Raw genomic sequence first — 19,443 nt, 5'->3', positions numbered from 1 at the left:
CATCAAGGCACCTTTGATAGACAATTCTGTTGGGCCCTTTAACACAGTGTACTTCTTTAATGAATGAATTAATGATCACCATTAAGAAATTTCTCTGACTCTTCTCTCAGCCAAAGCAAGAATATGCGAGGCGTCGTAACCGCAGAAAGGCCGCTCTCATATCTTCTGTGTCTTTGAAAGTTTCATCACTCATCAAAATCCTGATCCAATATCCAAACAGCCCAAGCCCAGTGAAAATCAGAGTACTGTTTGCTCTTGATATTAAAGGTTTAGTTCATCCAAAAAAGAAAATTCTGTCATTAATTGCTCACCCTCATGTTATCCCAACCCTGTAAGAACTTAGTTTTAAAAAAAAAAACATTAATTCAACAATTTCGTTCTAGCCTGGATCAGTCTCCTATGCAGTTTACATTGTAAATTGTGCAGCGCTCTATTCTACGGTAGCCAATGTTGTTCACGTGAGCACCATGATTCACGTGTGCGATGATGATGTAAGAGCTGCACGGTTTTTTGTCCCAGACTAGAATGAAATTGAAGTACAAAAGGTACTCGTCTTTTCATAAAACTAAGGTTGATCCATTTTATATGGAGTATTTTAACAATGCTTTTACTATCTTTCTGGGCCTTGGAAGTGTTAAAGGGTTAGTTCACCCAAAAAATGTATTTATGTCATTAATGACTCACACTAATGTCGTTCCACACCCGTAAGACCTTCGTTCATCTCCGGAACACAGTTTAGGTTATTTCATATTTAGTCCGAGAGCGTATCCAAGTGTATACACACTATACTGTCCTTGTCCAGAAAGGGAATAAAAACATAATCAAAGTAGTCCATATGTGACATAATTTAGTTAGAATCTCTTGAAGCATCAAAAATTCATTTTGGTCCAAAAATAACAAAAACTACGACTTTATTCAGCATTGTCTTCTCTTCCAGGGTTGTTTTCAAACCTCAAATAAAGATTCAAACGGTCATGAATCAGCGGAACTGGTGAAATCACATGACATTGGCGATCCAAATCACGAATCGATTCAATTACGGCTGTGGAACGACATTAGAGTGAGTCATTTATTACATAAAATTCTTTTTTGGGTGAACTAACCCTTTAATTACATTGCTGTCTATGGAGAGAGCTCTTGGATTTCATCAAAAGTATCTTGAGGGTGAGGAATTAATCAAAGAATGAACATTTTTGGGCGAATTATTTCTTTAAGATCGGTTTCTGGTGGTTACAAGTGGTCAGTCCGGATGGTCAAATTACACAAAACTCACTACCTAGGGGAAGTTAAGCATCAATAGCACATTAACAGTTAAAAATGTGCTATGTTAAAGCAGGCTCTATTTGACTCTATGAATCACCTGTAGTTCAAGCCCGGGTTGCCAGGTCTGTAGTTTTTCCCTACAGTAAACATTATATATAACGTTTATTTTTATAATGTTTATAATTACAAATAGCTCTTTGCTTTAAAAACAAAGAATGAATGGTGTTTTGACACTTAAATGTGACGGGATAGATCGCTAAAGCGTCTTCCACTTTAACACAAGTTACAATTAGAAAAAATATGCGTGAACATCAGAAGGTATGTTGAAAGATACAGTACAACATACCAAAATCTGTATCATGTCTTGGTGACATGATACAGATTTGGTGCTTGAGAAACATTTCTTCTTATTAGCAAGGTTGAAAGTTAGAAAATAAAGGTCAAAGGAACAGCATTTATTTGAAATAGATTCTATTTTAACAATATCTCTTAACAAAATATTTAGCCACAAATGTCCTTACTGTTATCGCTTTTCATTCAAAGAACTGGTTCATAAGAGACATTCATTTCGGCAATGAGACTATACCGGCTGGGACGTACAGTATGTTTTTGATTCATTGAAAATATTCAGTTCATAAGAGACATTCATTTTGTGAATTAATACATGGTCACACTTTATGTATTTTGAGTATTTTGTCTTATAAGTACAGCACTTTTAAAAAAGAAAGATGTTTGTATTGTTGTAATATTTTGCGGTTTTTTCTTCTTCTTTCTTTTTTTTACATCACATTCAATAGACAGATATACTATGTGTAAATAGGGCCAAAGTGTGGGTTGTTTTGTAATGTGTATTATATCACAGGCATGTTGAGGAGGAAGAAGATTGTTATAATGATACAACAGTGGAGAATGACTTAAATGATTGTACATGAAACTTCCCACTAAACTCCCTCACAAATGTCTTCCTTATTCGCCTTGAAGCTCACCGACACGCAAGCCTCCTCGTTGCACGAGCCAAATCTTCTCCTGAGTTTTTCTCAATGTAAACGCTCTTGTGTGTGGGATTGTTGAGCGTTGTGTGTGTGTGTGTGCGCGTGGGCGTCGAGGAGTTAAACTGGAAGGTACGAGAGCATACGACACCTCAATTAGAGCACCAGCAGCAGTAAGTGCTAGTGATGGCAGGGTCCTGTCCAAATCAGCACTTGTTGTTTACATACAGAACGAAACAGCTCCAATGGGAATTATAACGCCTCCGAGGACACACGCAAACGTCGGCTGCAATAACGGCAGTCTGCAGAAACCCTCAAGTCTATGTCAAACAAGAAACTCCCTTGCATTTGCGAATTTTAGGAAGAGGTTGCATGCTGGTGCTTCACTCTTGCCTTGTTATGACACAGATTGTCAAAACCTGTTGGGTTTAAAGGGATAGTCCACTCCAAAATACAAAAGGTTTATCATTTACTCATCCCATTTGAAACGTGTAATTTCTCTTCATCTGTGGAAAATTTCATGACGGGAAAATTCCTGAATTAAATTAAAGTTGTATTGCATTGAATTCCTATCAAATTTTTATTGTACAAAGTGGAGTCTCGCATTTTCACAAGAAAATATCACATTTTGTGTTTTTTTTGTTTACATGTACATACACCACAACTAACATCTGCTTGAAACGCTAGCCTTCTACAAACGCAGCAGACATGGGATCTACACTCAAAGCGAACGACGCAACGGAGCCACCATGGAGGTTTCACAGCCGCTAAATGAATGCATGACCAGGGCTGAAACACGACACATCGCTGTCATATAACAAAGTTGCAGCTGTGGTCACGCTATGCATTTCACAGGGTTGAAATTTAAATGTCTGACAGGCAAGATGGGAAAAACAACAGTCTACTGATACCAGTTTTTACTAGTGTACTAGTGGATATAAACCGGACATTGCAGACAGCAGGTCTGTTCAGTTGCTGACAGCAGTGAAAGAAACAAGATAAATAATCTGTGATATTCAATACACTATATTGCCAAAAGTTTTGGGTCATCTGCCTTTACATGAACTCTAATGGCATTCCATTCTTAATCTGTACTGTTTAATATGGCGTTGGCCCACACTTTGCAGTTATAACAGCTTCAACTTTTCTGGGGAGGCTTTACATAAGGTTTAGGAGTGTGTTTATAGGAATTTTTGACCATTCCTCTAGCAGCACATTTATGAGGTCAGGCACTGATGTTGGATGAGAAGGCCTGTCGCAGTCTCCACTCTAATTCATCCCAAAGATGTTCTATCGTAGCCTAGAAATCTAGACGCACCCTAGCGGCAGCAAATTTAATCTGTGTCGTCTAGCAACTCTCAATACCCTTCTGAGCTGTATTCGCCTAACTCTTGCCGGACCAATCACATCGTGTATAGAGTTGGTGGGCGGGGCCATAATGATGACAGCCGAGTTGCGTTTGCGTACTTCTAGAAAAACACAGAAACTGGCGAACGGCGGTCTTTCGAATCAGCTTTGACTGCGATTCTGGAAGACTTGGAGTTAAGCTTTTCTCTGAGAAAAGAACAAAGAACGGCACTGAAGTCATTCTTAAAAAGGGAAGATGTGTTCTGAGTTTAGCCGACTGGATATGGCGAATGTTTAATCTATCAACAAGCTCTGTTTCACCTTCGTTGCTCTGGTTGGTTGTAGCGCTATCCTATCGCGTGCAGAGGGAGTTTGAAAGACAACCGTTTATTCCTTGGATTGAGCCCTGTCTATGGTGAGTTTCCAGACCAAACATCTTGATGTGGGTCTGGTTTGTCAGGCTAGTGAGACGTCTTTAGTGCCTTTTATGAGTCTTGAGAGAGGAAATGACATTGGTGTCAATGAAGGCCTTTCTGAGCCATCGGATTTCAACAAAAATATCTTCATTTGTGTTCCGAAGATGAACAGAGGTCTTACGGCTATAGAACGACATGAGGTAAGTAATTAATGACAGAATTTGAATTTTTTGTGAAATAACCCTTTAAGCTTGGGAAAGGCGCTTTAGAGATAAAACGTAGGATGATGTGAGCAAGATGATGAAAAATGTTCATATTTTGTTGAACTATCTCTTTAAATCAAGCCTTTGTTTAGCCACTGTCAGGGACAGTGTGATTATGACAGAGTTCCATCCATGGCAAACATACATTTTATAAAGTTTTACAACTTCTCATTCACAGTTTGCGAGCACAGTTTGCTTCTGTCACCCGAAAGGCTGAAATCCAATGATACAGTATCTAATGCAAATTTAATGTAAGAGCCTCTTTCCACAGAACCAATGAGGCTTTACATTATGAATATGGATGCAACTGTGTTTGTCACTGTGTAGAGAATTCGTGTGGAAAAACAAATGCTTCTTTCTGCGATATGCTAAGTAAAAACAAGAAAGAAAAAATAACCTTCACATTAACAGACTTTCAAACATGTAAATGAAATGGATATCTTGAGGAACAAGATCTTCAGAACATTAACTAATTTCACGGATTCATGTTACATTTACTTTTCACATTTCCAATAAGCCTGATTAAACTTGACAAACACACGCAAAGAGAATGGTGGCTTACCTCAGCCATCTTTGCCAGCTCAGTCCAGTCAGCTTGGTTGTAACCGCACATAATACTGGCAATGATAATCTAGACAGAGAAGAAAAGAGTGTGAGGAAGAAATAAAACCTTAGGGAGAATGAAAATGACTGATGAAGTGCTATTTCACCTGATGCGCTTGCACAAAATGCGCCAATTTTTCTAATCCGCGTTTATTTATTTCATTTTTTTTAACAGCCCAGCTCCTAGCAAAAGCTATTACCCCGCCTTAAACTGTGCTGCTTTATAATTCAGTGCGTTTGCAGATGCCCAGTGGCACGCACGTATTATTAAAACAATAAAAACATCACGCTGACGGCATTATTCAGCTCCTCTGTGGCAAGGCAGGATTTAGCTGTATTACTCTCTCTGTATGCGGAGACACTGTAATCGCACCATAAAGCGGAGAGATATACGCCACGTGTCTCCTCCTTGCCGGGTGCTTTTAAGGGAAACAAATCGGCACAGTGGGTGCTGGGAGGAACGCTTGGCAGCCAAAGCATGTGTTGAAGTTTATGAGTCCATCCATTCTGGATCTCACCAGGACCTGGGGGACCTGTAGCGGCTTTAACCCCACCTCCTCTCATCCGCTCGCCCCTGGGAGCTCCGCTCAACCGCACATACTGACCACGGCTAGAAAAGCAGCGTTTATGTTTTATTGGTGCCAGGAGGATAACTGAGGGCCCGGTCTCTGTCTATACATGTATATCTGTCTAGAAATGTATACCTGTATATGTATATGCTCCTTTTTCTGTCTTGCATTTAGCAGAAACTCAAGCTTGAGATTAAATGAGTCTGTGAATGTGCATGCAGGGAATTTTTCTACTTTGGAAGCTTGTTTTTGTCACTGAATTAACACAGAACAATTGCTTTGATCAAGACCGTTTATTTCACAAGACTGCCTTTGTTTTTCCTAATTGTGAGTTGATATCTCCCAATAGCAAATTATCAAGTCATAATTCCGAGTTTATATTTCACAGTTTTTTATAGTTACCTACACAATGTGTATCTGTAAATTCCAAGTGTTTTCCCTACAACTCTGAGTTTACATTTCTCAATTCTGACAATTTTCTTACAATTTCCAAGTTTACACCTCCCAATTCCGACTGTTTTTCTCACAATTACGTGATTACATCTCACAATTCAGACTATTTTTCTTACAATTCCGAGTTTACATCTCCAAATTTCAACAGTTTTTCTTACAATTCTAAGTTTACATCTCCCAGTTCCAACTGGTTTTCTTACAATTCCGAGTTTACATCTCACAATTCCAAGTTTATATCTCACAATTACGACTATTTTTCTTACAATTCCGAGTTTACATCTCCCAGTTCCAACTGTTTTTCTTACAATTCCAAGTTTACATCTCCCAATTCCAACTGTTTTCTTACAATTCCGAGTTTACATCTCACAATTCCAAGTTTATATCTCACAATTACGACTATTTTTCTTACAATTCCGAGTTTACATTTCCCAGTTCCAACTGTTTTTTTTACAATTTCAAGTTTACATCTCCCAATTCCGACTGTTTTCTTACAATTCCGAGTTTACATCTCCCAAATTCCGACTGGTTTTCTTACAATTCCAAGTTTACATCCCCAAATTCCAACAGTTTTTTCTTACAATTCTAAGTTTACATCTCGAAATTCCGACTGTTTTCTTACAATTTTGAGTTTACATCTCACAATTCCAAATGTTTTTCTTACAATTCCGAGTTTACATCTCCCAGTTCCAACTGTTTTTCTTACAATTCTGACTGTTTTTCTCACAATTCCAAGTTTACATCTCACAATTCCGAATTTTTCTTACAATTCCAAGTTTACATCTCACAATTCCGACTTTTTCTTACAATTCCAAGTTTACATCTCACAATTCCGACTTTTTCTTACAATTCCAAGTTTACATCTCCCAATTCCGACTGTTTTTCTTACAATTCAGAGTTTATGTCTCACAATTCCGAGTTTACGTCTCATAATTCCGACTGTTTTTTTTTACAATTCTGAGTTTACATATCCCAATTCCAAGTTTACCTCTCTCCCAATTCCAAGTGTTTTTCTCACAATTCCAAGTTTACATCTCACAATTTCAAAAAATTTTCATTGCAAATTTATCTCACAGTTCTGACTTTTCTTCTCAGACATTGCGAGTTTATATCTTTCAATTATAAGTTTATATCTTGCAATTAAAATAATAATACAAAAAACGTCAGAGTGTGAGATACTGTATAAACAGGACTGCAAGAAAAAGTCCTTTTATTTTTTTTATTCTGTGGCAGAAATAAGCTTCCATAGTCTACTCCTTTTCTAATCAGACAGAAAAAACTAAAAAGAGAGCGAGAGAGTGAGCAAGACAGGCTGTGTCTCTGAGAAGCACAGGAATCACCCTGTTATCGCTTTAATAACACAGCGCTGAGGTAACCGAGACCATCCGCCAACACTGGCAACACTGGCCCTCTAGGGACCCCCATTGCTGTGGAAACTGTCAATCACACGACCATATGAGGAAATTAAAAAAAGAGAAGGGGGCGGGGTCACATCTTTTTCTACGAGCCACGTCTATTCTTCAGTTATAGAACCCTCACGAGCCTCGCAGGCTCACAGAGAGTGTGTTTGTGGGGCTGAATTGTGTGAGCCGGAATAATTCGACATTATTGCGGTGGTTTTGTTATTCATTACGCTTCTCCGAGTATTCATTTCATCCAGCGGCATGCGCCCATCACCCCTGACCACGAACCAGTCACACGCTGTGATGAGCTCCACCGAGCACACACTTCAATGTCCCCCTAGAGTGTGTTCGGTGCTGGCCTGCGCAGGTCACGACGTGGTGGCGAGGATCGTTGGGGAAAATGGAAATTGTAAATAGTAAATGGAGATAATAGGCATGTTGAATAGCTGAAATCTGCCCAAAATCAATGAGCATTATCAATGAGAGTCTTACTTAACAATTCAGTGTGCATGTTTATCTCACTGGATATGTGACAGGGAGAGTAAGATGCTCTTTTCCAAAACCTAGTGTGCCGCCTACAGAGGAACCTTTTTTGAGGGAGCACAGCTATATGTAGGCATTTTAATATTGATTCGTCCTAAGATGCTTTTTTTTGGGCCAAATTCTAATATATATACTTTGTGGAGAAGGCATCTTGGGAAGCACTGCAGCGAGAAATGAAAACACAAATCCAAGATGATGGACTGTCAAGTGAATTGAGAGTAGTGACCATAAATAAATGTACATTTAATTTACAAAGTAGTTCAGTGCAAATAAAAACCCACACTGTAAAAAGAATAACTGGTTTGACAAAAGTCACAAATATTATTTTAATATGACTGAATACACTTTACTTTATTAGATTATACCAACAAAAATATTTTTTAGGGTTAGACCAAGTCTAAATAACTCCTTAAGGTTAACCTGTGCAGTACAATATTTGTGAGAGCCAAGTATTGCAATGTTTACCAGAGAACTACGTGGTTAGCATAGCAACATGCTAATGTCAAATGGTACCTAGATTAGATAAATTTAGATGTTAGTCATATAACTTTATGCTAGCTGCGTACACTAAATTGAATTGTATGTCCCTCATTTATTTTCAGATTAATAAATTAATCAGATTAAGATAGCGTTCTATGTAGAAAGTGAGGTAAATGTCTAAAAAAAATAAGAGACAAATCTATGTGAAGGAGGGATTCAGGGGGTTAGTGTGAAAAGTGACATTGTGCCTCATAATTACACCCTGTAATTCAAAATTAATCTCACCCTTGAGTGAAGCAGGCAGACAACAAAAGTTGAGGAAGTTATTTTGTGCTCAAACGGGCTGTCTCATTGCAAATGATTAGAGAGAAAAGAGATGGCTGATTGCGGTGAAAAGAACACTACAAAAAGCTATTGTCATCTGCCTGCGAGAGCGATTGAGAGAAGGGAGAAGAAGAGAATGAAGGATTTGGAAAATCTTCTATTAGTGAGATTCTATTACACAATTACTCGTGAAGCAGTTAACATGTACCGAGCAAAAGCGACTCGAATTACTGAGGGACAGAAAACGACGAAAAAAGATGGCTCCTCTATTATAGAGAATTATGGCTGTTGATAAAACACTGACAGGCTCCCTGGCCTCAAAAAGTGAGAAACAAAGTAATGAATCACATTATGAAGAAACTTCTGCAGGAATGTGAGTAAAGGAGAGAGAGATATAAGAGATAAAAGACAAGAGAAGTCAAACATTAAGCTGAATGTGAACTCACATTTTTGGGGAAGTCAGCTTTGAGTTCAGCCACGCTCTTGCACCAGTAGGCGGCTGTTTTTTCACTAATGAGCTCGATATTGAGGAACGAGCCCTGGCCAGGACCGAAAACGTGACCTGAGGTGGTCCCACGCACGATTCGAGGTGACACATTGGTCACCAAATCCTGCAAGAGAGAGAAACTTTGTCACTGTTCACTAAACTGCAATTAGCAGAGACAGAGCACACAAACAGCATTCCCTGAAAGTGATCCAACTTGGAGAATGAGTGCATTTATCCTTTGAAACCTTTACACACACATCTGTACTTTCTTTATCATAATGTCAGACTCCACAAATGCTTGCTATATATTCATGATACAAGCATCAATCAAACACATTTCAGCCTTTTTTCCACAATTAAGAGTAAACTATGATAAATGAATTGATAAGAGCATGGCCCATTAGTAAGAGCAATTAGGATTCATTTGCATGTGTTAATTAGGAGCCACACAATTTTAAACAATTAAGATAACAAGGGGCGTCATGCATTATTTGTTATTATTATTTTTATTTTTTAGAGGGGGCACCATGAGGCAAGATAACACATGCCTTTAAATATGATGATAATAACAGTAATAACAGGAACAGTAATAGAAAAATATAAAAGCCAACTATGTTTATGTATAGAGCTCCACTGTGTTAGTAATATTAAATATAATATAAAGACATTTTTTTTCATTAATTGAATAATTGACATCATATATTTATATTAAAGAAGACACGCATTGTGTAGGTAACAATAACATTTACTTTATTCTCCTCCCAGTATACCCTCCACCTACTTTCATGTCTTTTGGGAAAAGTGTATCGATTTAAGTGTTGTAATTCATAGGAAACACCAAATTCTGTGACCTATCGAATTCTGCGAATTCTACAATGCTCACAAAATTCGATATTCACAGAATTTGGTATAACACCAGCAGCTCTTTTGTTCTCAGCATTGCAGTGCAAACTAGCACGGTGGCGTTATAGATCAACTATGCTCATCATAAAGGTGTTTAACTCTTCCCTACCAGCGGTTTTTAAAAAGGTTGCCCCACCACCAGCTTTTGGTCAGTTTCATAGAAATTTCATGGCCTCCAGTATATTTTGTTGTATGAATATCTGAACATGCAACATATAAAAATAAAGAACAGAGCCTCTGCTTTAATAAAATAAAATAATGCATCATAAATAGCATCACATATTGTTTTTTATCAATACTTGTTTGTAAGTTTCATTAAAAAAGCTAGATTTTGAACAAAAAGTTAAAGAAAATACATTTACTTGCATCTCTATTTGAAAATCAGGATATCATATATTTTACGATTTAGTTAAGCTTGTGAAATGTTTTAATGAAAAGGAAAATGCGGCGCTACAGGGGCAAAGTGACAACCTTGACAAGTTGGCATGGGCATAATAAGGTGATACATTCTAAAATAACTAATTTGCCTTAAAATTATGTGTGAATGTTAATAACTAAAGATTTCAATACAATAAAATAACCATGCGTAATTTCATGAGTTTTGAAAGCAGAATGAAACGTTCAAATCTGGTTTAAAATGATAAAAATGCTAGATATATTTAATTACTTCAAGTTCCATTATATATATATATAAATAAATAAAAATCATTGTAAATGTTCCCTGGACCCCTGTAATTGAATGAGTATAAATTGATTTCTGTCTTTTTTTACCTACAAAATATTTTTTTTTTAAAAGAAGAAAAAAAAAAAAAATTGGCTGCATGTGTGCTTCTGAAAATAACTACAGCACAGTCCGTTATCTATTGTACAGCAGGCTTATGTGAGTTTTTCTTTTGAAACATAGGAAGAGAAAAACAATATTACAATAAACCATGTGATTTGTAGTGAAACTGGAGCATCTTCCGATCACAAACGCCTCCAAATGTGAGGGTGTCACCTGCCTGATTTTGTTTTAGCTTCCATTTCATCACAACATCTGCTTTCCATGCTAATGACAAGAGTGCCACCACAGAATGGCATTGCTTGGGTTAGAAACTCAGCTTCTTCGTTACAGCGAATGAAGGAGACGTGTAGACAAATTGTCTGGAGGTGTTTGAGATGTATGCGGTAATCAGAGAGTAGAAAACACTAAGATTGTACTAAGTACATACAGTATACTCGCATTACGTTTTCAGCTACATCGTACATGAATGAAAGGAACTGAATCCAATTTCCCTAAAGTAAACTCATCCCTCCTATTCAGGGCTGATCACATCCTGTCTGACTAGGTATTTAAAGGGTTAGTTCACCCAAAAATGAAAATTCTGTCATTAATTACTTACCCTCATGTTGTTTGACACCTGTAAGATGATTTGTTCACCTTCAGAACACAAATGAAGATATTTTTGTTGAAATCTGATGGCTCAGAAAGACCTCCATTGGCAGCAATGATATTTCCTCTAAAGACCCATAAAAGGCACTAAAGACGTCGTTTTGAAGTCCATCTCACTACAGTGGTTCTACAATAATTTTATGAAGCAATGAGAATAGAAAAGAAATCAACTTAATGACTTTATTCAACAATATTCTTGTCTTTCATCGGGCATCTGACATGAACAAGCGTGAGAATATTACGTAGAGCCGCCGGACGAGAGGAACTTTGTTTACAAGCAGAGGAAGACACGCCGTATCAAAGCTGTTGAATTACACATTGATTGTGCTTTAGGTCTTGGCGTAGTGCTCAAAATGGTGCTAAAGTGTGCATTTCCTAGATGCCTGAACGCCGGCTCTAATATTCTCTTGATCGTGGTGCTTCATGAGTTCACGTCAGAGGCTCACATGGAAGACAATAACTTGTTGAATAAAGTCATTTTTAGATTTTTTAGCACACGAAAACCATTCTCTTCGCTTCATCAAATTATTGTAGAACCACTGTAGTGAGATGGACTTTGTAACAACGTCTTTAGTGCCTTTTATGGGTCTTCAGAGAGGAAATGTCATTGCTGCCAATGGAAGCCTTTCTGAGCCATCGGATTTCAACAAATATCTTGATCTGAGTTCCGAAGATGAATAATGAATATAATATATGAATAGTTCGAAGGCGTCAAATGACATTAGGGTAAGTAATAAATGACAGAATTCAACTTTATTCTTGTCTTCCGTCTGGGCCTCCGAAGTGAACCCTACGTGATTACTTTAAGGTAATGCGTGAGAAGGATATCCAATGGTAAGTGAATAATCTCTGGTTCTCTGATTCCCTTAGCATGCGTTAACCTGACAAACGTTAGCCTGGGTTGAATTCACACCCTTCTTTAATATGAGATGAGGTCATTGGTTAGCCGTGGCCTCGTGTGTGGCATTCAGCAAACTGAGGGGGTTTATCACACTGGCACAGCGCAGTAATCCCCCTTTTAAGCCAGCACCTCACCCAAAAGGAACACACATGATAAGAGAGTGATCAAATGTCATGCCATGCGCCACACTAGAGCGTCCGAGGAAGCGCTCTGATAGGCCGGCTCGGAGGCATATCCAAGGTAATTACAGACGCCGTGGTAACGCTGTCCCAACGAGCTGCCAACCCCCACCTCCTTTCACGCTCTCCTCAGAGAAAATCTCCGGTTAAATATTAGTCTGTCTGCCATTTAAACAGTTCAGCTATGTTTTAAGCTGACACAGGAAAGCGTTCGGCCACAATTATCTCTATGACTATAGCCGTCATTATGTTGACACAGGACGAGCTGCGAGGGAGGGTGAGGAATCTGTTCCCTCTGCTATTTTGCTGTGTCCTTGCGTTCGTGCTAGGGTCCCCGGTAGATCAAGAGGACGAGTGACCGTGACTGGAGATTGCGAAACAATTGCACGTTACACAACCTCTGACTGCAGGTTCATGTGAGCAAATTCTTGGAAGTACATGTTGTTGACTGCAGATTAGATGTATAGCTAAAGCAACTCGATTCACCTCAGGATGTGACGTGCTAAACAGCTAAATGGCCTTGATGGTAAAGACGTGCGTAACTGCTTTTCCATCTGCTAGCACAGTTCATGTTTTCAGACTGTAATGACAATGATTGGGGCAAAATAAAGCTTTAAATTGAATGTTCGCCTATGTTATTTACTTTTTTTGTGGTTATTCGGAACAGGCTTACATAAATCTAACCATTCATGTAGCGTGGACGTTCTGGAAAGTCTAAAAAAATGACCTTTACTTTTAAGTCTATTCCTTTTTCTATTTAAAAAATGCCTACGTACAGTGCAGTATATTGGCTGTGGAGTTAAATCACCATGTTTCAAAACTTCCAGCAGTCATGGCCACTTTACTAATTAATACATTCGCATTTTACAGAGCGTTTCCTCTCTGCTTTTTCACCGAGTTCAGCAGTCTGGGCTTTCGGCTCTGTAAAGTGAAGGGAATCTGGTGAGGATAAATGTCCCTGTGTAACTTCACATCTTCTGCATTCTGAACATAAATCTATAAATGTTATATTGTGCATATACAAGAAGCATTACATTGTTTTCGCTTCATATAATACCAGAAAATTACACAAGGTTCCACAAATATGAATTGCTTTTTGCAAGGTGTACAGGCAGTAGGTATGTCAGCATCACAGATGGCATGTCACATCTCGCTAATGAAAAGATATACACTCAGTACACGTTTCAGAGTAGATTTCAATGGTATAACTGAGTGTCATTAATGTAGGAAGTCATTGAACAGCACTAAGGACACAATGATGAGAACGTACAACAACAAGCTTAGATCGCAGTCATTAAATGCCACTAAGAAAAAGATGAATGCTGTTTGTCTGAAATATTTTCCAACGCCTATATAAAACCAACATTTCGAAGAGAAAAGCAGTGCGCAGATGTTTTGTAGACTTATTAAAGTGACTCTTGACTTCACTAATGATATATCAATATTTGAGCTAATATTTTTAGACTAATACTTCATTCAAAAATGAAAATTGTGTCTTTTACTTACCCTTATGTCTTTAGAAAAGCATAGCTTCTTCCAGGAAAATACAGTTGGAGTTATTTATCTGAATGTTCAAGCTGCTTTGTTTCATACAATTTTGTTACAATAGATTTTTCACCAAAGCAATTTTACGGACCAGTGTTTTTATGGGCCCCAACACATTTTTTATGCTAATTTAGAATGTATATATGTTTGTTCAATGTGTTATTTAATATACATTTTCATATCATTAAAATATTATGCATTATTATATATTTTTCACTCAAATACATGTATTTATGTTAAGCTGGTGGCATTTTACAATACGGTTCATTAGTCAACTAGATTAATTAACATTAATAGTGAACTGCACTTATAAAGCATTTATTTATCTTTGTTAATGTTAATTTCAACATTTACTAATGCATTATTCAAATCTTGTTAACACTAGTTAATGCACTGTGAACTAACATGAACAAACCATGAACAGCTGGATTTTTATGAACTAATGTTAACTAAGATGAAGATATACAGTAACAAATGTACTGCTAATGGTACAAGTTCATTTTAGTTAACTAATGAAACATTGCATAACAGCTGGAAATTATACAAGTATTCTAATTATACTGGAAAGTCCAATCCAATCCAGCCATATGGATTCATAAACACTTTTGCTGGAAAAAGATGGCAAAACGTTACAGATCTGTTTATAACTTCAGCCGTAATTCAAGAGTCATTTAGCTGACACGCAGAATTCACAGATCAGCCACGGCGGTGAATAGTGACTATGATTCTAAAGGAAGATTTTCAAGGTAAAATTAAATTAAATTTCAGTCTGTCAAAACTTTAGCATTACACAAAAGAAAGAAATCACACAAGATAGAAATTGCATTAGGGTGAGTAAGCGCTGGCAGAACTTTCTTTTATTTTCCCATCAAGCAATAAAGTGAAACCTTTTCGTGCTTCAAATGTATTTTTAACAATTAAAAATGGATTTATAACTTTCTTATTTTTTATTTCTCTCTGTAAAACAATGTGGAGCTTTTTTTTAAATCTCTTAATAACTCAAGGCTTCAAGCGCTGTAGAGAAAAAAATTAACTCTCTTAACTCTGAGACCTCAAAAAGGTGAGTGAACGTGATTTACATTACATCTTATAAAAATATCTTTGCAACGAAGTACGGAATGAAAAGTTAGGCTTAAAACTCCCACTCTTCACATACACTGATTAAAAAGTCACTACGAAGCTTTCTCTTCTGTCATGAAAGTCAAACTTCCCACACACGACACCTGCATTTAACAAACATAAAATTAACTGTTACATGTTAACATCCCCACGCAGGTTTTGCTCTTGCACACACCTGCCATCTCATTGTGAAGTTTTTAAGAACACCTTTTACTTTCCATGCTATATGTCAATTACTGAAGGCCTTGGCACTGTTACACCTATTCAGCACCGTTGAACTCCGTTCCAGCATCTGAAGCGCGTTACAGGCTGAACAGCCATCATACAGCACGCCTGAGGCAATAGTGAATTAACGAGCAGACTCAAGGACACAACAGCATGTAAAGGAGGATAGTGCTTATTGATATACAAGTACTGCATTAACGATTGAAACAAAAAACCCTATAGGTATTTTCTCCGCTTTGTTTTATGTCTAGCGTGAGGGATTTTATTTTATTTATGGGTTTTTTGCTTTTAGATAGTGACATTCAAAGAAATGACAGGAAACAATAGGTAAAATAGGGGGATGGGAACAGGAAATGACAGCTGATTTAAACTTGCATATGCGCCAGCTTAGAAGCATGTGAACATTCTCAAATGGAGAAACTCATCTTTTGTTTGCTAATTATACACCGATATAACATTATGACCACTGACAGGTGAAGTGAATAACACTGATTATCGCTTCATCACGGCCCCTGTTAGTGGGTGGGATATATTAGGCAGCAAGTGAACATTTTGTCCTCAATGTTGATGTGTTAGAAGCAGGAAAAATGGGCAAACGTAAGGATTTGAACGAGTTTGACAAGGCCCAAACTGTGGTAGCTAGACGACTGGGTCAGAGCATCTCCAAAATTGCAGGTCTTGTTGGGTGTTTCCGGTCTGCAGTGGTCAGTATCTATCAAAAGTGGTCCAAGGAAGGAGCAGTGGTGAACTGAGTCATGCGCGACCAAGCCTTATTGATGCACGCGGGGAGCGAAGAATGGCCCATGTGGTCTGATCAAACAGATGAGATACTGTAGCTCAAATTGCTCAGGAAGTTAATGCTGGTTCAGATAGAAAGGTGTCAGAATACACAGTGCATTGCAGTTTGTTGGGGCTGTATGGGGCTGCATAGCCGCAGACCAGTCAGGGTGCCCATGCTGACCCCTGTCCACCGACGTAAGTGTTCACGTGAGCATCAAAACTGAACCATGGAGCAATGGAAGAAGTTGCCTAGTTTTCTTTTACATTGCATAGATGGCTGGGTGCGTGTGCGATGCTTACCTGGGGAACACATGACCCCAGAATGCACTATGGGAAGAAGGCAAGCTGGCGGAGGCAGTGTGATGCTTTGGGCAATGTTCTGCTAGGAAACCTTGGGTCCTGCCATCCATGTGGATGTTACTTTGACACCTACTACCTAACTAAGCATTGTTGCAGACGGTATTCTGCAGACGATTTCATTTCATGAAAACGGTATTCCCTGGTTGTGATGGCCACTTTCAGCAGGATTATGTGCCATGCCACAAAGCAAAAAATGGTTCAGGAAGGGTTTGTGGAGCACAACAACGACTTGGTGTGACTTGTTCTCCAGGTGTGACTTGGCTACTCGAGCATCTGTCGGATGTGCTGAACAAACCAGTCCGATCCATGGAGGCCCCTCCTCGTAACTTACAGGACTTAAAGGATCTGCTGCTAACATCTTGGTGCAAGATGCCGATGTATCAGGGCTGTTTTGGCAGCAAAAGAGGGACCAATACAATATGTGTAATATGTAATAATACAATCGTTACGTTATGCAATATTTATGCCTTTTTGTAGCTCAAATAGCAAGAGCACGGTGCTACCGACATCAAGATCATGGGTTCAGATCCTGGAAATGCATACACTGAAAAAATATATATTTTAAATTTTAAACATTTCCATTATCCAGTTATGAAAACGCCGCTCCGATTTAGGACATTATCAAGATCTATAATCGTATACAAAGAATCCCGCACAGCATAGTAGCAGCAACTTACAATCCTATGAAAATGGTACAGTGTATGTTAATAACAGCACAGAGTCACAAAACATGCCAAGATATCTGAATAATTCATTGCAATCATTCATATTCATGCAAACATCTATGAATGTAAAGCCATCTAAATTCACCTCTGGGAACAGACTCTTTATCTAGCTCTTTCTCTAGAGTTGTGTACTCAAGGTGCCTGAATCAGTGCGGGAAAGTTCCGCCCACACCATGTCTCCCTGCAGAGATACGTGCACATAACAAATTGGCATTAATTGCGGGACGGCAGCCGTCTGTCCCCAGCCACCATTGATTTCCTGCCTGCTCCGGCTGGCCCACATGGGCGTGAGGGACTGAGTAGGCTGCCTGTGTTTTTTTAAGGGCCTTAGCAGAGAGGAAGAGGAAGAGAGAGCACAGACGTTCAGTCTAACTGTGCAACAATACCTGGAGCTCCTGTTGGAGTTACAGCCTGTCAAGAACGTTTGCAATGCATTGGGAATACAGACATACTGTATTCTATTTACACTTTACTAACAGTAGGCCTACTACTAAATAAATCAAACTCTTATCGAACTCTATGTTTTTTTTTTTTTTTCAATGAAAACTTGAGTCTTAAGGAGTGCACCATATAATTCTATAGAAATGCAAGCTTTCAGTTTGGTCAAAGCCATGCCATAAAAAATGTATCGACTTGAAACTTGACAAAAGCCCACAGTTGAACCCTGCTAAACACCTTTGAGATAAATTGGAACAGCGAGCAAGGCATCCAATCATCCAATGTCAGTACACGACCTCAATAATGGCCATATGTCAGACAAGTGTATGTCATAATAGCTATGTTCACACAGCAACAGATGTAGTTGTCATTTCTGGTTGGAGTGCAAAATATGGTTAAGTTCACTGGAAGCTTGTTAAAAAAAAAAAAAGATACTGATAACCACATTTAACAAACATACGAACAGTCTAAAAAAATGTGCTTGCATTTTTTCATTGCATTTTTCGATTAAGTTATATATCTGTTGTTTAAATGGAATCGCAGTGGACAACTAGGTGTCGCTCATGTTACTGAGTTGTGAGTTGTTCTTTGCTGTCAGTCACTAATGTTAGGGCTGTCAAACACTCTTAGGTTATGAAAAATAGCAGAAAATATGGGTATTATGTAGTTGTCTTGCTGGAAAAAAAAAGTTTAAACCAGTCTAAATGGTTGGTTTGCATGTCTTGGTTCCTGGCCTGACCAGGCTTGTATTATTTGCTCCATTCAATTCAGTAAAAAATATGGGAACCATAAGCATATTAAACAACATTTATAAAATCAGAAGGTCTGAACACAGATGACACAAAGTCTCTAAGGCGATTACGAGAATAGAATAGTACCTTAATTTTGGTTATTGGCTGATACAGACAGTATTCAAGACACTCTTGTAAGCTGATGAAAAAAGGACTATTAAAGATTAAAAACTGTAAAATACATTGTCAATCCCCAACACTGCGAGAAAGTAGATTTTGGGAGTAAAAGGTTGTTTGCACAAATAATGCGATTATTTCTAATAATCAGAGTAAGTTCTTAATCGCAGTAAGATGTTTACATGTGTAATGGAGGCCAGCTAGTAGTTGCTGTACGAGTAAACCTCACTCCTCTGACCTCGAGACGCTCTAGCTACTGGCGCTAGAGGTTGCAGCCTTTAGTCTCCTTGTTAGAGCATCCGACTCTCATGCAGGCGGACCCGGGTTTGAGTCTTGCTTGGAGTGGGCGGTTCAAACAGGAGGGGTTATATTGGTGCTGTGACCTGGATGGAGTGAGGTTTAGGGGGGGTGAGTGCAATGGAGGCGGGCCCGGGTTCGTGTCCCGCTTGGAGGGGGCGTTTCGAACAGGAGGGGTTACACATGACAAGCAGAATTATTCACTTCACTCCTGAAATGTTCATTATTCTGATTATCCTCTAAAAGTACTGTTATACCACACTCGTGCTGTCTGGTTGAAAATACGGAGCAGAGATAAACTGATTGACACAGATTGATTACAGAGTTTAGTGATTTGGAGAAGAAGAAAAAATCTAAATAATGCCATGAGTTTATTCATGAAGTTTTGCCAACAACACACAGCATCTGTGTACATCCCTGGACATGCTCACTTTGGTCAGGGTGGTTATAATGCGATTAAAGTGTTTACATACCTGTTTATTGCAATTAAAATC

At 38.4% G+C, this 19,443-nt stretch overlaps 1 protein-coding gene across 1 annotated transcript in view; it reads right to left on the bottom strand.

The window, feature by feature from the left end:
* The window catches only part of dpydb (dihydropyrimidine dehydrogenase b), a 162,353-nt gene that overhangs the window by 64,717 nt on the left and 78,193 nt on the right, over positions 1-19,443 (bottom strand). Inside the window, exons 14-15 of the mRNA XM_067453948.1 lie at positions 9,097-9,261; positions 4,841-4,909 (exon numbers count right to left, since the gene is read on the bottom strand). Coding sequence (XP_067310049.1) covers positions 4,841-4,909; positions 9,097-9,261 — 234 coding nt within the window. The remainder of the gene's footprint in view (positions 1-4,840; positions 4,910-9,096; positions 9,262-19,443) is intronic.

Source organism: Pseudorasbora parva, chromosome 9, assembly GCF_024679245.1.
Source record: "Pseudorasbora parva isolate DD20220531a chromosome 9, ASM2467924v1, whole genome shotgun sequence".
Lineage (NCBI taxonomy): Eukaryota > Metazoa > Chordata > Actinopteri > Cypriniformes > Gobionidae > Pseudorasbora > Pseudorasbora parva.
This window is presented reverse-complemented; position numbering and strand designations above follow the sequence as displayed.